Source organism: Zosterops lateralis, assembly GCF_965231275.1.
Source record: "Zosterops lateralis genome assembly, chromosome: 15".
Lineage (NCBI taxonomy): Eukaryota > Metazoa > Chordata > Aves > Passeriformes > Zosteropidae > Zosterops > Zosterops lateralis.
In genome coordinates, this window is record NC_139775.1 from 15,198,363 (window position 1) to 15,217,387 (window position 19,025).

At 55.2% G+C, this 19,025-nt stretch overlaps 1 protein-coding gene across 6 annotated transcripts in view; it reads left to right on the top strand.

Moving 5' to 3' along the window:
* Positions 1-3,935, top strand: part of CAPN15 (calpain 15) — a 52,183-nt gene extending 48,248 nt beyond the window's left edge. For 5 of the 6 annotated variants that reach the window (XM_083872555.1, XM_083872552.1, XM_083872553.1 and 2 more), the window contains 2 exons: positions 29-207; positions 688-3,565. In XM_083872555.1, the coding sequence (XP_083728681.1) occupies positions 29-207; positions 688-865 (357 nt within the window). In that variant the 3' untranslated portion in view covers positions 866-3,565. Of the gene's footprint in view, positions 1-28; positions 208-687; positions 3,566-3,924 lie in introns of those variants that run through there. The other variant, XR_014591184.1, reaches the window with a different exon arrangement.
* Positions 3,936-19,025: the final 15,090 nt, after the last annotated feature.

Consider the following 19,025-nt stretch of genomic DNA (forward strand, 5'->3'; position numbering starts at 1 on the left):
TCATCCCCTTCCCTGCTGTCTGCCCCAGGGCCGTGAGGGGATGACCTGCTACTACCTGACCCACGGCTGGGCAGGGCTCATCGTGGTGGTGGAGAACCGGCACCCCAAGTCCTACCTGCACGTCCAGTGCGACTGCACCGACAGCTTCAACGTGGTGTCCACACGTGGCAGCCTCAAGACACAGGACAGCGTCCCCCCCCTGCACAGGTCTGGGGTAGGCAGGGGTGGGTCACTGGGGCTGCCATGGGGCTGGGAGAAAGGCAGAGCCTGGGCTGGCAGGGAGGTACACACAGGGTGGGGTTGTCAGGACAGAGGTGGGATTGCCAGGGCAGAGGTGGGATTGGTGGGGTAGAGGTGGGATTGTTAGGACAGAGGTGATGTAGCCAGGGCAGAGATGGGATTCCAGTGGCAGGGGTGGGATTGGTGGGGCAGAGGTGGGATTGTCAGGGCAGAGGTGGGATTGTCAGGGCAGAGGTGGGATTGCCGGGGCAGAGGTGGAATTGTCAGGGCAGAGGTGGGATTGTCAGGGCAGAGGTGGAATTGTCAGGGCAGAGGTGGGATTGCTGGGGCAGAGGTGGGATTGCCGGGGCAGAGGTGGAATTGTTAGGGCAGAGGTGGGATTGCTGAGGCAGAGATGGGATTGCCAGGGCAGAGGCTGCTGCCCTGAGCCCGTGTCTCTCTCCACAGGCAGGTGCTGGTGATCCTGTCCCAGCTGGAGGGTAACGCCGGCTTCTCCATCACGCACCGCCTGGCGCACCGCAAAGCCACCCAGGCCTTCCTCAATGACTGGATGCTGACAAAGGGCACCCACAACCCGCTGCTCACGCCCGAGGTCGCTGGGCTGCACGGCCCCCGGCCCCTATGACAAAGAGCCTCCCCCTCCCCACCCCACTGCCCCGTTCCTGTCACCGAGCCTCTGGCCCAGGGTGTCCCCCCGAGCCACCAGCGCTGACCTGTGGGGCAGAGCCAGAGTGGCACCCCCAGCACTTTGCCCCACGCTGCAGGGCCGGGGTGAGTTCTCAGGGCCAGCACCAGCTCTGTTAGTTCCCCCTGCCCTGGCACCGCTGCCCCCCACGCACTTTACGAGGAGCAGTCGGGGGCACGGGGCCATCTCAGGATCCCACCTGCCCCGTACCTGTGCTGGGCCTGGTGCCCTCTGCCCGCCCCGGGGGCTGTGGGAGAGGGAGGGGCTGGAGGTTGCTGTCAAGACCCTTCCCAGGCACCACGCTCAGGACTCTGCCCCTTCCCGCGGCGCCGGGGCACTGGCGCTGCAAAAAGAAGAATATACCTCTGATGTCTGTCCGTCTGTGTGACCTTCCGTCTGTCCCCGGGCTCTTCCCGCTGTCTCGTTGCCCCTTTTGTCTGCTGCCAGGACCAGCGTGGTGCTGAGGTTGGGCTGGGGGGCGCCAGGATGGTGCCACCCATGCCAGGGTGCCCCCCACCCATGCTGGGTGCTGGGGCTGTGGGGAGAGAGGGCACAGATTGCTGCTGCTTGAGGGGGTTTTGCTGTAATTGGGGTGAAACTCTGAGGTCTCAGCTCCGGGTGGGGATTGAGGCCTGGGGGGCTGCAGAGCCAGGGCCCCTCTCTCTCCCTGTCACACAAGTGTTACTATGCAAAGGCAGCCGGTGGGAGCAGTGCCTGGAGAGAAGCCATGGCCCCCCCAGCTGGGCTCAGCCCCCAGCACTGCCCCGTGGGCTCCCCCTGTGCCCCATGGAGGGAGAGGGGCAGCAGGTACAGACCTGGGGTCAGGGAGTTCCCTGCAGTCACCACAAAGTCCATGTGCTGGGGAGGGGGTGGTTTTGGGGGAGAAGTGGAGAACTCCCCTCATCCAGAGCCTGAGTGCTGTGGGAGGCAGTTGAGCTGCACTGGGATTGCTGCTGGCCCTGTGGGTGCTCCGAGGTGGGGGCTGATCCTGGGGAGAGCTCCACCCCTCGTTTTCAGGGCATTGTGGCTCTCTGACTTGACCTGTGTGTGTGTGTGTGTGTGTGTTTTGGGGTCTCATCTCCTTCCTGAGCTGTGTGGATTTACAGCTGAGGGGGGCGATGGGCACTGCTGGACCCTCTTCTGGCAGAGACCTTGCTGGGGGGTCCTGCATCCCAAATCCTGCACCCCAAACCCTGCACCAGCAGCTGGGCTGGGCGTGGGTGTGGGGGGCTCTGCCTGACCTGTCCCCTGTGTCCCCCTGTGTCCCCCTGTGTCCCCTGGGCATTTTGGGGGGACTGCCCTGACCCCCCAGCCGGGGCTGCTGAGCCAAGCTCTGTCTGTATTTCTGTTTGTTGATCTGTTTTCTCTCTTTCCAGCTCCTTCTTCCTTGGGATGATTTGTCCTTCACTTTTTTTTTTCTCCTCTCTCTCTCTCTGTCTTTCTGAGCTGTGAATATTTTTAACCCTGTAAATACTGTCCAGCTCTTCAGAATCATAGGATATTTTATCAATTGTAAATCAGATCAGTAATCCCTGTATGATATGAATTATCCATGGGTGGTTTTCAAACTCAGGTTCTGATGGACCAAATAAAGTTTTGTTTTTTACTGAAGCTGCCTGTTTTGTTTTGGTTTTTTTTCTGTGGAAGAGACAAAAGGGATGATGGGGCTGGTTTGGGGGTCAAAGCAATGAGAATTTCCATGGTGCTGGGGGGAGAGCTGAACACAAAAAAAAAAAAAAAAAAAAAAAAAAAAAAGGTAATTAGAAGTTGTTTAGCTGCACTTGGGGGTGTGAAAACGCAGAAAGGGGGGAAATAAAGCAAAACAAAAGCAAAACCCAGAATTTCCCATAAAACGCAGGGCCTGGCCGGGAGAGGGCACCCACCACCCGCTCTCTCTCTCCTGCCTCAGTTTCCCCGGCCGTTCCAAAGCTCCGTGCCCGGGCTGGGGCTGCAGGAGCCGCTCTGTCTCTCTCCCCTCCCAACACCCAGGGCAGCCCCAGCCCCTGCCGTGCCTTTGTCCGCTGGCGGGGCCGCCTGGCGAGGGGAGGATTTTCCGGCTGAGCTGCTGCCAGCCCCCCTCTCGCCCGGGGTGGGCACCTTGAGACCAGTAGGGAGAGGCAGAAGGAGAGGATTTCGTTTTTTTCTTACAGCAACTTGTAATAGATTTTTTTATTATTATTATTTTATTTTTTTCTGGGGCGAAACATCTTTGCATTCAGAAGGCCCTGTCACAAGGCATCAGCCTCAGCCGGGGAGAAACAGATGGAGAGTTAATTTTGGCGGGGAGGGCATTGCCACGCTGCCTCCTCTCCTTCAGTCTGTTCAGGGAGAGGAGCCGGGTTTAACCCTCTCTGCTGCCTCCTGGTGATCCCTGGGGGGCTCTGGGGCCACCACGGGTCCCCTCACCCCGCTCAGTGCCCAGGACACTCTGGGACAGCTCAGAGCAGTGACCTGCTGGTGGCCCTTGTCAGGATGAGCAGCCCAGGTGGGTGATGGTGTCCTCCACCTCCTGGTGAGCTCCGTCCCTGCCAAAACACCGGGAGGAAATGGTACCATGGCAGGAGATTTGGCAGGGGACACCATCTCCCTGCTGTGGCAGTGGAGTATGGGGATGTTGTGGTTTGAAAGCAAAATGAGTGAGAGGCTCCAAGTCAGAGATATAATTTAATAAGAAAAAAGGTTAAAAGGTAAAAATAAAATAAAATCAATGCAATAACACAAAGGAGCACTGCCAGAGTCAGAACACACCCTGAGCAGGGTGGGGGGAGCAGCCCAGGTGAGGGGCTCTTCCTGAAGCAGTGATCCCACAGAAAGGTCTGGGAGCTCTGCTCCTCTGGGAATCCAGTGGCTCAGGGCTGCTTGTCCTGTCCCAAATCCCAGATTCTCTCCAGGTGGGAATGCTTGGCTCCTCCCCCTGGGCATTGGGAGCATCTCCCAATGGGATGAGGAGTCGTGCAGTGGCTCCTTGATGGCCCATTAAACAGAGAGAGCTCCTGGAGGGAGTTCCCTGTGAGTCCTGGGCAAGGCATTGATGGGCCATGAGCAGAAGAGCCCAAAGGAGGGGCCTGGGAAAACACTGCCCCACCTGGTTCCAGCAGCTCATGGAGATGGAATAAATACTTTGTGTACATCCTACACTGCAACCCAGGACAGGGGATTCACAAGAGTAAGACAGACTTAATCAGCACATCTAGTCGGTGACTGGGATGCCCTGGAAAGAACAAACAGAACTTTGAGCTCATGAGAAGATGGGATTAGAAACCTGCTTAAGAGAAGAAGATTCAATCAACCCCCTACATGGATACGTTGAAAAATGTATGAGTTGTTTGTATGATCTTTTAACCTAATTATTGTAGTAGAAATTATTAACCTCACTGAAATGGTGTAAAAGTTCTTGGAAAACTTGAGTAAAATCGGATTCTGATCATGATCAGTCTCTCCTTCAATTGCTGAGAGTGGAGGGCAGTGATTCTACCTGGACACTTTGGGATCCCTCAAAACACCCCCAACATCACAGACAGGGCTGAGTGCTGCATGGGAGGGATGGAGGTGTGAAATCAAACCCTAATTGTGCCCAATTCCCAAAGGGATGAGGCAGCATTAACTGCTTTATAATTACAAATAATTGTGTGGCAAAAAGATAAAATTGTGTTTGACACGTCAGCTCTGAGGGAGGGTGTTGCTTCAGCAGGAAATTTGTCATCCCTTGGCTCTGTCAGTCTTGAGCCTGAGGTCTGAGGGAGGAGATGGGGATGGGCAGAGGGAGCAGGAGGCCAAGGGAAGGATGGATGGAAGGGAAGGATGGATGGAAAGGAAGGAAGGATGGACAGAAGGGAAGGACAGACAGCAGGACACTGTGGAGGGGAGATGGAGGAGGAGGATGCTGTGGTACCCAGCCGTGTGAAGAGCACAGCTCACAGCTGAGGCAGGGAGCAGGCAGGAGCTGTCCCACCACCCTGGCACAGCTCTGACACCTCACCCAAGAGGCTGTGACTGCAAAAATGACACTGCAATTCCCCCAGGGGTGTCCACACCAGCTCCTCTGGTGGGACAGTGTGAGCAGGGCAGGTTCCCAGGGCTGTGTGAACCCACCCCACTCCTGCTGCTGTCCAGGGCTGGTGCTGCTCCCCCTGGCACACACAGGGGATGCTCAGATGAAGGTGAAGGGAGGTGAAGCCCTGGCACAGGGTGCCCAGAGCAGCTGTGGCTGCCCCTGGATCCCTGGAAGTGTCCAAGGCCAGTCTGGACAAGGCTTGGAGCATCCTGGGCTGGGGGAAGGTGTGGGGTGGAACAGGATGGGATCTAATGTCCCATCCCAAACCAGTCTGGGATTCTCTGAGGCAGTCGCAGTCTCATCAGCACAGTGACCTGTAAAGCCTGGGGAAACCTCTCCTGGGGCAGAGATGGGGATGTGGGTCCTGCTGTGGGATCTGGGGGGGCTCTGGCCAGGGGTGGGGATGTGGGTCCTGCTGTGGGACCCAGGGGGGCTCTGACCCCCCATCAGGCCCTGGCAGGAAGGGCCCAACAGAGACTGAGAGCTCCAACACTCTCTGTGATTCACTCTGACTATAATGGGAGCTGCTGGTGAATATTTTATAGCTCCCACAGGGCAGATAGAACATATTGTGCATTTTACGCCACAAATCTCCGCCTGGAGACAGAGGGATGCTTAAAAAAAAAAAAAAAAAAAAAAAAAAAAAAAAAAAAAAAGGAGCAGCACCAGCTCCGCTGGATTGAGGGGGCAGAGCTGCAGCACCGGTGGCACCGTGAGCACGACAAGGATGTTGGGTGCCCTGAGCCCGGCCCGGCCCCGGGGGATGCTCAGGATGCAGGACCAGGATGCGGTCGGTGGCTGCGGCCGCTGCCCCGGGCCAGGCCCGGCAGCTCTGCGGCTCTGCGGCTCAGGAGAAGTGCTTTGCCCGGGGCTGAGCCCTGCAGGAGGGTCCCTGCCTCTGCCCTGCCTGCTTTTCCCTTCGTCAATAATGCAGCCGCTGCCCCGGGCGCCCGCCGGCGCTGCCCGCAATAATGGATGGGGATGGGAGCGGTCCCTCCTCATCCTCCTCTGCATCCCGGGCTCTGCCAGGAGGAGCTTTCACCTTCACCGGCAAGGCACAGGATGGGGTCTGCCCATTCCTTGCAGGCAGCCCCATCCCCAGCCCCGGGGGGAGCTGGTACCGCTGGGGCCGGAGTTCCTCAGGAAAAACTCAGGGCACTGTCAGCACTGTGTGCCGGGAGGGGGCTCAGGCTGGGACCCCCAGACTTGCTGAACCCGCACAGGGGAGCTCTGGGTGCTCATCCTGGGACCCCCAGCCTTGCTGGACCTGCAGGGGTGAGTTCAGGGTGCTCATCCTGCTCCCCTCGAGCAGACACACTCCAGTGCAGGGCAGGGGGATATTACAGATCTGGAAGTGCCTGCACACACCTGGGATGGAGGGGAGGGGAGGGAGGTACCCGGCCAGGGCAGCAGCGGGAAACAGGATGATGATGATGATGATGATGATGATGATGATGATGATGATGATGATGATGATACAGGCACAGGCACCAGAGGGTCAGGGCCAGCCTGGAGGTGCTGAGCAGCCCTTTATCCTCCCACCCCTGACAGCCCCATCTCTCCCCCACCCATCACCCAGTGGGATGAGGACCTGATGCTTGGGGTCAGTTTATTCCAGGCTGCAGTTTATCCCCCAACCAGAGGACCTGATGCTTGGGGTCAGTTTATTCCCCGCTCAGATGGGGTAGAAACCCCCCGAGGTCTGGCCCAGAGTACCCAGAGAGCAGCCCCAGTCCGTGCAGGCCGGGAGAGCACAACCAGCCAGCAGAGAGAACAGCCTGGGCCCCATTGGCATCACAGCGGGTTTTCCCCACTCTCAGAACGGCTCTTTCTCCTCCCGGGCTGGATCCTCGGGCAGGGTCCGGCCCGGCCGGGCTGTCAGGGCCTGGCCTATCGAATCTGAAAGCAATTAAAGCCATCAGCAGCGCTCGCTCGGGGCTGGCTCCAGGCTGCAGGGAACCTGCCACAACACATCAGGCGCTGGATGCTGCTGGCCCGGGGACCCGCATCCCACCCGCCGCCCCAAACACGCAGAGGAACCAGCCCCGGCAAGGTCGCCCCGGTGGCCACCGAGCTCCTGTTTCCTCTCCATGGGGTTTCTGGTGTCCAGGGGCTCGGCTTTGGCCACCAGGAGCCGGCGGTGCTGCGGTGGTTCAGTGGGTTTTCCCGGGCCAGGGAGGTTTGGGGTGGGCACTGGGGGTTTTCTCATCACAGTTCATCACCCACGGCTTGTCCTGCCTGGTGACAATGGGGACAGACCCAGCAGAGCCCTGTGACAGGCTGGGTTGGGTGACAGAGCTGGGGAGGGAGAGGCAGCGTCTCTCCATCAGTGGGGTGAGGATGGGACTCTCACCGAGCCCTTTCCATCCTCTCCAGGGTGAGAATGGGGCTCTCATTGAGCCCGTTCACCCTGTCCGGGGTGAGGATGGGGCTCAGGAGGGAGGGGCAGCATCTCTCCATCAGTGGGGTGAGGAGGGGGGTCTCACCAAACCCTTTCCACCCTGTCCAGGTGAGGATGAGGCTCTCACTGAGCCCTTTCCACCCTGTCCAGGTGAGGATGAGGCTCTCACTGAGCCCTTTCCACCCTGTCCAGGTGAGGATGGGGCTCTCACCAAACCCCTTCCACCCTGTCATTAATTCCCTTTTCCCAATAGGGAACTGCACCAGGATCCCCTGCCCTCCCCTCCCTACATCCCCTCCCTCTACATCATTTTGGGGATTCTGCGGCCACTTTTCCCCCTCCCAGAGCTCAGCCCCATCCAGGAGCATCCCCTGGGGCTAAACCCACCCTGGTGCCCCCAGCAGGGCGGGGGGTCCCCCCTCCCCAGGCCCAGCACAGTTAAACAGAAGTTTGCTGGTACGGAACTTTGCACATTGTCTTGAGGCACATTTTCTGTTTTTTCACTTGTGAAATATTTCTGTCAGAACCAGTTAATGTACAAATTAGCAGCGGTGGTCTCTCTTACGTCTTCTGACTCACTAATTTGACAGGGGGTGTTTTCAGTGGCGGAGCTGGCTCCTGACAGGCAAAAGGGAGGTCAGGGAGCTGCAGGGGGAGGAGGCACCGAGCCGCAGCTTCCCGGGGGTTTTCTCCCTCCCATCCCACCGCTCCTGTTCACTCACAGCTGGCTGGAGCAGTTAAGCTCCGGTTTGGTGGGTTTTTTTCCTGAAATAAATTTTTTTCCACCCAAAAAAGGGCTCTTGGGGTAGGTAGGGGGTTATGATTTTGGGGTCTCACAGGCAAACATAAGGGAACACAGACATGAAAAGGGTTCCCTGCACTGCTCCATCCTTCAACTCCTCCAGCCTGGGGATTCAGCTCTGCATTCCAGGACACCCCCCATTCCCTCCAGAGCCCCCATATTCCTCCTGCTATTAGAGACAAATTAATTGATGTTCCTGCTCTCTGTGCACACCATAATCCCCCCAGCCCCATGAGCTGAGGGGCTGCACAGCTCCCTTTTCACTGCTCCATCTGTACCCCTGGGAGGTTGGTCAGAGCAGGGTGGGGGGACAGGCTGTGGAGGGAGCCCAGGGCAGAGCTGGCCGTGCCTGGGGGCTGCAGCCCCTGCTGAACAATCTGTGCCTGCCCAGGGGCCGGGGGGACAGATGGGCCTGTGCTGTGCCCTGTGCTGTGCCCTGTGCAGGGCCCTCTGATAAAAACCAGCAGCCCCAGCCTGTGCCACCCTCCCCTGGCGTGCAGGGGCTGCAGGGAGCTGGCCCAGGATGGAGCTGGATGGAGATGGGCACCTCCTGGAGCAGGGGAAGGAGCTCCATCCATGGTTGTCCCCAGCTCTGATGTCCCAGCTGTGGGGCTGGAAATGAGCCCAGGAAGGTGACCCAGGCTGTGGGAAGAGCAGTTTCAGGACATTTGGGTGCAGCTCTCTTCTCCTCATGTCCCCACTTTTTACTGGTGTCTGCTGAGAGCTTTGTGAAGGTGCCCAGAGAAGCTGTGGGGGGGACTTGGAGCAACCTGGGACAGTGGAAGGTGTTCCTGAGTGGAAAAAGATGATCTTTGAGGTCCTTTTCCAACCCAAACATTCCAGCATCCTACACAGGGCACACACAGTGTCCCAGGGAGGGCTCTGTACGAGACTTGTGGTGGCTTTTAGGGGCTGCCTGGGAGCTCCAGAGGGGAATAACCCACCTTTAGGAAAGACTGGTGTGGTTGGGAAGCAGAGATGGCTCAGAGGTGATGGGTAACCCCAGGGATGCTGCAGAGAGCCCCCAAAGCAACTCCCAGGGTAGGGTGGATGTCCAAGGTTCCTTCATCCCGGGATGCTCCAAAGGTATCCACCACACCCCTCTGGCACATCCAGCTCCCAGGGCTGGCCCAGCAGGGCTCTGGCCGTGTCCCAGCAGGGACAGGGAGCAGCACCGAGGCTGTGGCACCCCAGGGGAGCAGCAGGAACAGCGGGCACCGAGCACCAGCCCCGCCAGGAGCCGGCGGATGCTGAAGGCGGCCGGGGCGAAACAGCTCAGGCAGCACAAATGGACTGTGACAGCCCCAGAAAGGCTGAGCCCGGGGGTGCGGAAAAAATACAAGTTAGTTTCCTTTTCCTTACCATATGCTCCCCTTCAGCTGTGGGCGGCAGGATAATTACTGCCATCCACCACGCTGCTCTGGCTTGTCACACAGGCTGTGCCGCCTGCTCCGCGCCCAGGGCTCCGTGTGAGGAGCTGGGCTTTGCCTTCCTCGGCTGCAGGTTTGGGTTTGCCCAGCACCAGGGAAAGCAGAAAGGCAGGGAGAGAGAGATGCAGCCTCTCCTCTCAGTTGTGTCACCTCCCTGCTGACTCTTGGTACCTCTGGTCCAGCAGTGACCCCCAGATGAGGAAACCTCTGTCCTGTCGCCCTTGAATTTTCTTGTTTTCAAGTATTTGAGTCTTTGCAGCCTGATTCTCACTTTGCTTCACTTAAACAATATTGTGTTCTCAGAATTTATCTGTATGTTTTGCATAGTTGTTCTCTGAGAGAGAATTTGAGTGAAAGTAAAAGTGACCAATGGGGTCAGGAGGTTGTGACCTCCTTGGGCCAATCTGGGCCCTCTGTACAAAGTGTATATAAGTAGAATTGGAGTCAGATAATAAAGAGCCTTCCATGTTTGACCTGCTGTCCTCTGTGAGGGTCCACACCCATGTCACAACTTGTTACCCCTCAAAGAGCAGGGTAACACTGTCCCTCTTCACAGGATGCTGCTGGGATTGTCCTGTGCTAAATCCCACACCTGGGTGCCAGGAGACCTCTGGGGACACCAGCTGCTTGGGCAGAATAGAAAGAAGCTCTGCAGGGCACCCCAAAGGCCAGAGAGGGGTTGGCTGTGAGCAGGGGGTTGGACCAGAACATCTCCAGAGGCCCCCCTGTTGGCGAAGGTGAATCAGGGAAACTTTATCAATATGATTGCTTAGCAGAAGATTCTGAAAATAGGAAACTTATAATCGAAATAGAAATGGAAGTTTACTTTGAGTTGTAGGATACTGAGTCTTAGTTAATATCTCAAGTCAGCAGAGGGTTAGGGTCAGGGTTAGGGTCAGGGTTAGGGTTAGGGGTTAGGGTCAGGGTTAGGGTTAGGGGTTAGGGTCAGGGTTAGGGTCAGGGTTAGGGTCAGGGTTAGGGTCAGGGTCAGGGTCAGGGTCAGGGTCAGGGTTAGGGTTAGGGGTTAGAGTCAGGGTTAGGGTTAGGGTTAGGGGTTAGAGTCAGGGTCAGGGTCAGGGTTAGGGTTAGGGTTAGGGTCAGGGTCAGGGTTAGGGGTTAGGGTCAGGGTCAGGGTCAGGGTCAGGGTCAGGGTCAGGGTTAGGGTCAGGGTCAGGGTCAGGGTCAGGGTCAGGGTTAGTTAGGGTTAGGGTCAGGGTTAGGGGTTAGGGGTTAGGGTTAGGGTCAGGGTTAGGGTTCCTTGTCCCTGTAAGCCACAGATGCTCCTACACTGATGCTCTGGCACCTTCCCCAGGACCCCCTTGGGGTCTGTGATGGGGAGCAGGAGGGATCTGGCCCTGGCTGAGCCTTTCCCATTGCCCCCAAGGCTCAGATTTGCCAGGAATACACTCAGTAAAACAAAATTTAGGAGATCTGAGGTGCTGCTGGCTCTGCACCTCCAGGACAAGTTTACACACACCAAGAAAGGTTCTCTCTCCCCTTCCACATCCAAAAAGGACAAAAATCCCCCTGCCCCATCCCTGGGAGGTGCCTGTGCCCGGCGGTGCCCGGCCACCCTTTGGCTCTGCCAAGCGCTTGAGTGAACCGCTGACTCTTTAACCGGTTCTGCGGCAAAAGGACCTTAATCGAGTCAGGGCCAGGAGCTGATGAGAAGTGACAGGAGCCCACACACCTCCCAATAAAGGCACTCGGGGCACATCAGCCACCCAGTGAGGGCTTGGGGGGGCTCAGGGACCAAGGGAATCCTTTGCCACCCCCCAAAGCCACTCCTGACGTCAGTGGAAGGCGGTTTAATATCCGTCAATGGCACGGAAAATCGCATGTTTGGCCCCAGAGCCCTCCTCTCCTCTCCTCTCCTCTCCTCTCCTCTCCTCTCCTCTCCTCTCCTCTCCTCTCCTCTCCTCTCCTCTCCTCCCCACACTCCCCCCTCTCTCAGCTGCCTGTCCTATTTTGAAGGGTTCATTTTCCCGGCGCTAATGAAAGCGACAGCCGTGCAGGGCTGGTATTTGGTGTTATCAGTGAGAATATTAATGGTGCTGCTCGGGGTTAACTCTTTGAGAGGTCAGAGCTGGGCAGACACTGAGCCTGGGCACAGCAGAGTCCAGACCCCTCAGCACCAAACCTGGGACTGGGGATGGGAACCCCATTTTAATTGATTTGATCATTTTTGGATGGGAACCCCATTTTAATTGATTTGATCATTTTTGAGCCCCAGGAAGGGGATGGATCCAGCTGCCTCCTGAAGGGATGGATGGTGGTGGGTGCTGTCACCTGCAGCAGCAGTGAGGTTTGGGGTAGAAAGGGAGGATGGGACCTTGTAGGAGCATCTTTGGATGGCAGGGAGAAGGAATTCTGCTGACCTGAGATATTCTAGGATATGTGGGTTTATTGCAGGGTGGTGGGTAAAAAGGGCTTTGCCTTCAGCCACCAGCCTGGGCTGGAGGGAACCCCAAAGAGAGAGGGAGAGAGAGCAAGAGGGTGAGAGCTAAAAGATGGGAGTGAGAGAGCCAGGGCAGGGGTCAGAGAGCAGGAGGAAGAGAGCAAAATCCTTGTTCCAATCCATTCTATCTCCTTTTGTGATGAATATTCTAATTTACAGTGACCAACCAATACAAGACACAAAATCCTATAGAATCTCCACACAGCCTATAAGACCTACTACATTACCATAACTGTGTTATATTTTAAACTCTAAAAACTCCTCTTTAGACTTTTCTGTTTTGCTACATTGACCTTTGGATCCCTCAGCCAGCAGAAGGGGATTGTTCAGTTAAAAGGGATTCAATTAAAAAGGTAATTGTTCAATCCAAAGGGATTCTCCTTCAGCTGCCCAGGCTGTTTTTTTCAGGTTATAGAGTAACTAAACTCAGTATCCTACAACTCAAATTAAACTTCCATTTCTATTTGATTACAGGTTTCATATTTTCAGAATCCTTTGCCAAACAATCATATTTATAAGGTTTCCCTGATTCATCTTCCCCAACAGGACCTCTCCAGGGGAAAGGAGGTGGCAGAGGTGACCTGTCACAGCCAGGACAGGGGCAGGGAGAAGGGATGGACTCACCTTGCACAGGAGGGTCTGGCAGTCTGAGTGTGGCCGTGTTTGGCTGGAGATGTTCACGGCTGGCTGGAATGCAGAGTTCCCCAGGAGGGCTCTGCAAACAGCTGTGTGCAGATGTTAAAGAACAAACACATCCCAGAAAACGTCCTACAGCACTCACGGCACAGAGAGGACCCTTTCAGCAGGGCCTGTTGGTAAAGGATGGAAGGGGGATGGTTTTAAATTGAAAGGGGGAGATTTAGATAGGATATAAATATGGTTTTTACAATGAGGGTGGTAAAGCCCTGGCACCATTCCTGGAAGTGTTCAAGGCCAGGTTGGAGGGGCCTGGTCTAGTAGAAGGTGTCCCTGCCCCTTGCAGGGATGGATGAGCTTTAAAGGTCCTTTCCAACCCAAACCTTTGTGTGGCTCTGTGACTCACATCCTCACTCCACTGGCCTCTCATTCGGTTTGGAGGTAACTCAGGTCACTGCCTTGCCACTGCAGGCTCTGTGTGAAGTCCCCAAGCCACTCCCTCTCAGTGTCACCTCAGTGTCACCTCAGTGTCACCCCAGGGTGGCTTCTCCCTGTGGATCCTGATGGGAACAACCTCATTGCAGTGGTGAGGGAGTGCTTGTGGTGGCATCCCTCAGCCTGCAGAGGAATTCATGTGTCCATGAAGGGCATGAAAGTGCCTCCTTAGACTCCCTAAGGAGCCATCCTTAGGAATAAAGGATCTCCTTGGGCTGGATCTCAGATTATCAAAGAACCACAGAATATTCTGAGCTGGGAGGGATCAACTCAGCACAAGGATCATCAAGTCCAACCCCAGAACTGGCACATCAGCCTGTCACACACAGCAGAACCTGACAGTGGGGAAGGGACAGGGGAGTTGTGCTTTGTCCAAAAACATCAGGCAGCAGCTCCCTTGGAGATCCTGGGCTGCTGAAAACCACACCAAACACTGATTTTATCCCAGCATCTACCCAAGCTTTGAGCACCACAGGATGCATGGCAGGTTTCTTGGAGCAAAAAAAACCAGTCAGGACCCTGTGAATGCCACCAGGGCCACAGCAGTGACAGGTCCCACTGAGGAGAGACTGGTGTTTGCCAGGGGGAGAAAAACCACCTCCAGCCTCCAGTGAGGACCCACAGCAGCCCCAGCACTCAGGAGCTGCTGGCTCATCTCTGAAGCCCCCTCTAATTGGATGCATTTAAAGAGGCCTCCTGAGCTGTCTGTGTCTCCCCAGCAGGACACACATCCCTAAAATGACACCAGCTAATTAAGGGCCGTGGAAACCCAAGGACTCTTGTGTGCCTTGTTTGTTATCCAGGAGCCTGAGGCAACGCTGAGGCCAGTAGGACCCTGACAGGCAGCTGGAGAAACCTGGTAATGACAGGGCCACCAAGCCAGTCAGGGAGAAAGAGGCAGGAGAGCACAGAAATCAGCAGTGACAATAACAAGCGGCCACGCCGACGGTGCCGAGGCGCCTCCTGTGCCTTGCAGAGATGGGATCAATGAACCAGAGAGCTCCTCACCCTCTTCCAGGCACCTCCAGGCCAAAGGGGGTGGAGAGTGGGGGGTGCTGGGGATGGAGTCTGCTGCATGAAGGTCAAGACACAAATCTCTTATCAGACTGTTCTCATGAAAACACAGCAGCACCTCTCTGGTTTGGCTGGAGAACTGTCTGCCTGCCCAGGATGAGAACCTGGAACCCCCTCCCTGCTGGGCTCCAGGACCCAGAAGGGCAGAAGGTTTAACACGCACAAGCACAAGGCTGGACCTGGGAGAGCAGTTCATGGGAGGACATCACCTGTCTCCCTCGCTTTCAGTATCTCTCCTCCTGCTGTTCCTCACCATCTGTTTCTGCATTCTGGGACAAAACCCCTCCTGCAGCATCCTGGAGCCCATTCCCACCTCCCTCCCCCTGCACAAAAGGTTGGACCAGGCTTCCCAGGGCAGTGCTGAGTCCCCATTGCTGGAGAGATTAAAAAGCCATGTAGATACAACACCAGGTGACAATGCTGGGTTAATGGTGGTGCTCAATGATCTCAGAGAGCTTTTCCAGCCTAAATAATTCTGTGGTTCTACAAGATCTCCTTTTCAGGCTGTGTGTGTCCTCTCCATTATCCCCTTTTCTCTGGCACCACCACATCAGAGAGGAAAAAAGATGACTCTGGTGTCTGAGCAGGAACCAGGAGTGCAGCACCACACTATGGGTGATGGTTTAGGGTCTGCTTGTCCTTCTGGCCAAGTTCTGGTGCCAGAGGAGCTGCTGAGGGGGCTCCAGATTTTGTTTTGAACTATTCTGAAACAAAAGAGAGACATGTCTGGAGAAGGTTTTCAACCTTTCAAACAAAGTTCCCCCAAGAGAACCCCCTCTATGATTTTTTTGTTAGTCCTCCATGGTTTGAGCCTCTCAGGTCTGTGGTATGTGAGACAGTGACCCACCTGGAACAAAGGCACTTTGGGGGACAAGATAGATCCAGAGCAAGAGCAAAACTAATTTTTACGAAATTTCAGACACCTGGATGGTGCTCACAGTCCTATAGTGCAGTTCAAGGTGGTCCTGGAGGAGCCTTTGATGATCCTTATGGGTCCCTTCCCTCTCCAGTTCTGTGTCTGCAGGTGGGAGGAGGTGCAGAGTTCTGGGTGTAACCAGCATTTTCCCTCTCTGTGGTCAGGGCAAGGAGCAGCCTCGAGCTCGGTATTGCTGTCAAGTGCTGTTTCCATGAGGGTTTGTCTGCCCCAGTTTTCTCTGGTGTGAATGATTATTCCTGTCCACGGATGGACCATCAAATTCAGCACTGACCAGTAAATAAAAACACCCAGATTGCACCTGAGTGGGGTGACCTTGAAACAGAGGAGACAAACAAGGATCACAACTGGCAGAAAACCCTTTTGCTGTGGAATCCATCCATCCATTCATTACAATAATTTTTTAAAAATTCAATTTTGGCTGTTAATGATGGCTTTTCCCCCAGCAATAAGCACATGGGAGGAAATGGTTGTGCTCAGCTCAGAGGGGTCTGGGGCTGTCTCAGCTCTGCGTGTGAGTTCCACATTCCCACAGAGGCTCTGGGGAGCCTGCAGCTCTCTGAGGAACCACGTTACATTTGCCTCCCTCCTTCCAGTTACTTATGATTCCCTGAACATCCAAAGCCTGCAGTTTACATTATATGACAGAGCAAAAAATGTCCTGTGGGCAAGAGTCTAGGGGAATCACACAAATAGCAATTTACTAATTTCATGCTGCCCATAGAAATCCTAAAGGCCTGGGGGGGGCTGGGGATGGGATGTGAAGCTTTTCTCTTTTGGGGCAATTAGTTTCAGTTCAGCTTTTCTGGTGACTGAAGGTTCTTGCTGGCCTGGAGGGACTTCAGAGGCCTGAGGGAAAAAGGGTCAGGGTCTCTCTGTATTTCAGGTCTCCAGATCATCAAACCCACCTCTACACATTGGGCTGTCATGGGCCAAGTCAATGAGGTTTTACACTTCAGGATGGTGAAAAGATTAATAATAAAGATGGAGCAGGTGTGGAGAAGCCTCAGCTTTCCACATTTCCCTGGAAATCGTGGTCCCAAGTGAGATTGCACAGAAAAGCTCCTGGCTTCTGTTAACAAAGAGGGAAGTCCTGGCTACATTATCTCAGCACTATCTATTTTGACTACAGTCTTTAATTCTTCTAAATCAATGCCTCAGATCCAGGAGAGACACAGGAGAGATCCAGGAGAGGATCATTGTCCTGGGTTGCAGTGTGGGATGTACACAAAGTATTTATTGTCTCACCATCTCCATGAACTGTTAAACCAGGTGGGGCAGTGTTTTCCCAGGCCCCTCCTTTGGGCTCTTCTGCTCATGGCCCATCAATGCCTTGCCCAGGACTCACAGGGAACTCCCTCCAGGAGCTCTCTCTGTTTAATGGGCCATCAAGGAGCCACTGCACGACTCCTCATCCCATTGGGAGATGCTCCCAATGCCCAGGGGGAGGAGCCAAGCATTCCCACCTGGAGAGAATCTGGGATTTGGGACAGGACAAGCAGCCCTGAGCCACTGGATTCCCAGAGGAGCAGAGCTCCCAGACCTTTCTGTGGGATCACTGCTTCAGGAAGAGCCCCTCACCTGGACTGCTCCCCCCACCCTGCTCAGGGTGTGTTCTGACTCTGGCAGTGCTCCTTTGTGTTATTGCATTGATTTTATTTTATTTTTACCTTTTTACCTTTTTTTCTTATTAAATTATATCTCTGACTTGGAGCCTCTCACTCGTTTTGCTTTCAAACCACAACAATCCTCCATCCCAACCAAGCCGCTGCCCATCCCACCCTCCCTGGGACACCGACCCTGCTGCCTTTGCCTCACCTCAAACCCACTCCTATCTCACCTCTAATCCAACCACAACCCCTGGGCATCTCCCTCACCCTTAGGAAACCCTGTCCCAGCCCCACTGGTGGCGAGGAGCCTTGACTCTCCCCTCCATCCCTGTCTCCATCCCTGTCTCCCCCGGTGCCCGTCAGAGCTGATGGGCGCTGACAGCGCTGCTGTTTTTCTCACGGCCCAGGGGCCCGGGGGAGGTGGCATTGCAGGGAGCAGCTGTTCCCCATCACATCGAGGCACCGACGCACCCGGGCAGGGTGGGGATGGATCCGCCTGTCGGGGACTTTGGGGAGGGTGAGGGAACAGGCAGGGCTCTGCAGGTTCATCCTTCACCTGTGTGCCCTCCCTCCTCCACACACCCTGCAAAACTCTCCTCTCTCTTCTTCTTCATCTGCCACCTCCAGAGATGCATCCGAGCAGGTTGTGCCTTCCCTTTGCTATTCCTGGCTCATCCAACCCACGGTCAGTTCTGGCCGGGAGCATTTTGCTGCTGTTCTCCTGCACTTTTTGCATCCAAACCTCCTCCTTTTACCTGCAGAGAGCAGCCAGCTTTGCAAAGATGCTGGTGGATTCAGCCTGGATGCAGCAGCTCCTAAAATGTGTGGGGCACAAGTGTCAGGAGTGACTCCAGCTCTGGCAGAGACGAGGTGGAAAGATGTTGGAGTCCAAGGCATCCCTCTGGGCACCCTGGGAAGTCACAGATCTTGGTAGAGAGGCCTGGGACCTGAGAAAGGGGGTCTGGGGTCTGTGCAGGGGGGTTTGGGGTCTGTGCAGGGGGGTCTGGGGTCTGTGCAGGGGGTTTGGGGTCTGTGCAGGGGGTCTGGGGTCTGTGCAGAGGGGTCTGGGGTCTGTGCAGGGGGTCTGGGGTCTCTCCAGGGGGGTCTGGGGTCTGTGCAGGGGGGTTTCCCTGGCACAAAGCCCAGGAGGACACAATCTTTGATTTTAGTCCATGAGAAAAACTTCCAACACAGAGAAGAATTGCAAGTCACAAATGTGTTAGAGTAGTGTAGTTATCACCGTGCAAAAGATTTTGTAGTTTTGCGTTTTTAGAATGGAGATGCAAAGGGACAAGGTGGAGATTTTTAGGGCGGTGCTCTGGGTTCTTCTCCTTCTCCCTTGGCCTCCATTGTCTGCAGTGACGTGGGCACAGGGAGTTTCAGTGGATTGGGGCAGAGTAGAAATGACCCTGTTAGTGCAGGTGATAGACATTGGCACAGAATTGTAAACAATGGGTACATGGTGATCTGTGTAAGAGGCAGTGACCTCCCATCACACGGGGGTGTCACATTGTGTCTGAGCTGCTGTGAACACCTTGGCTGGACACAGAGAATTGTAAGATCAGAATTAATAAACAACGCGAGAAACCAGAAAACCAAGACCTTGAGACTCCTCATCCTTCTCACACCGAGCTCAGCACAGACACAGAGACACAGAGTCAGACAGCAAACTCTGAATCCTTCAGAGGTCAAGAGGGAAAATCACTCCCTCGAGCCCACATGAACCACCAGCCTTGGAATACCGGAAAAGAAAAACAATTAAACCTGAGAGAAAATGAGGGGTAGAGATCCCTTTCAACCCAGATCCTGAACACAAATAAAGCAGAGCCCAAATAAAGGGCCCTGTGCAGGTCCTGCAGCCCGGTGTGATGTCCACACTGCTCCCCCGAGCTCAGGCTGGCTCCTCCTGGCCTCCCTTGGGCAGCAGAAGTTCCCATTCCTGGTGCTTGCAGGAGTTCTGCAGCCTCACTGCACAGCTTATCCATTTTTAACGAGCACACACCTCATAAATACTTTGTAAAGCACCTTCTAGCCAAAGTGCTTTTTTTTTTTCTGATTATTTTTTCTTCCCTGGCTGCTTGAAAGATCTGCTCACCCTCTCGTTTCTCTCTGCTCTGTGGCTCCTGCTGTTGTCTTGCCCACATTTGCTGCTCTGAAGTTACAAGGCTCTGCCTCCAACACCTGTGGTGGGTCAGAGTGGAGAATC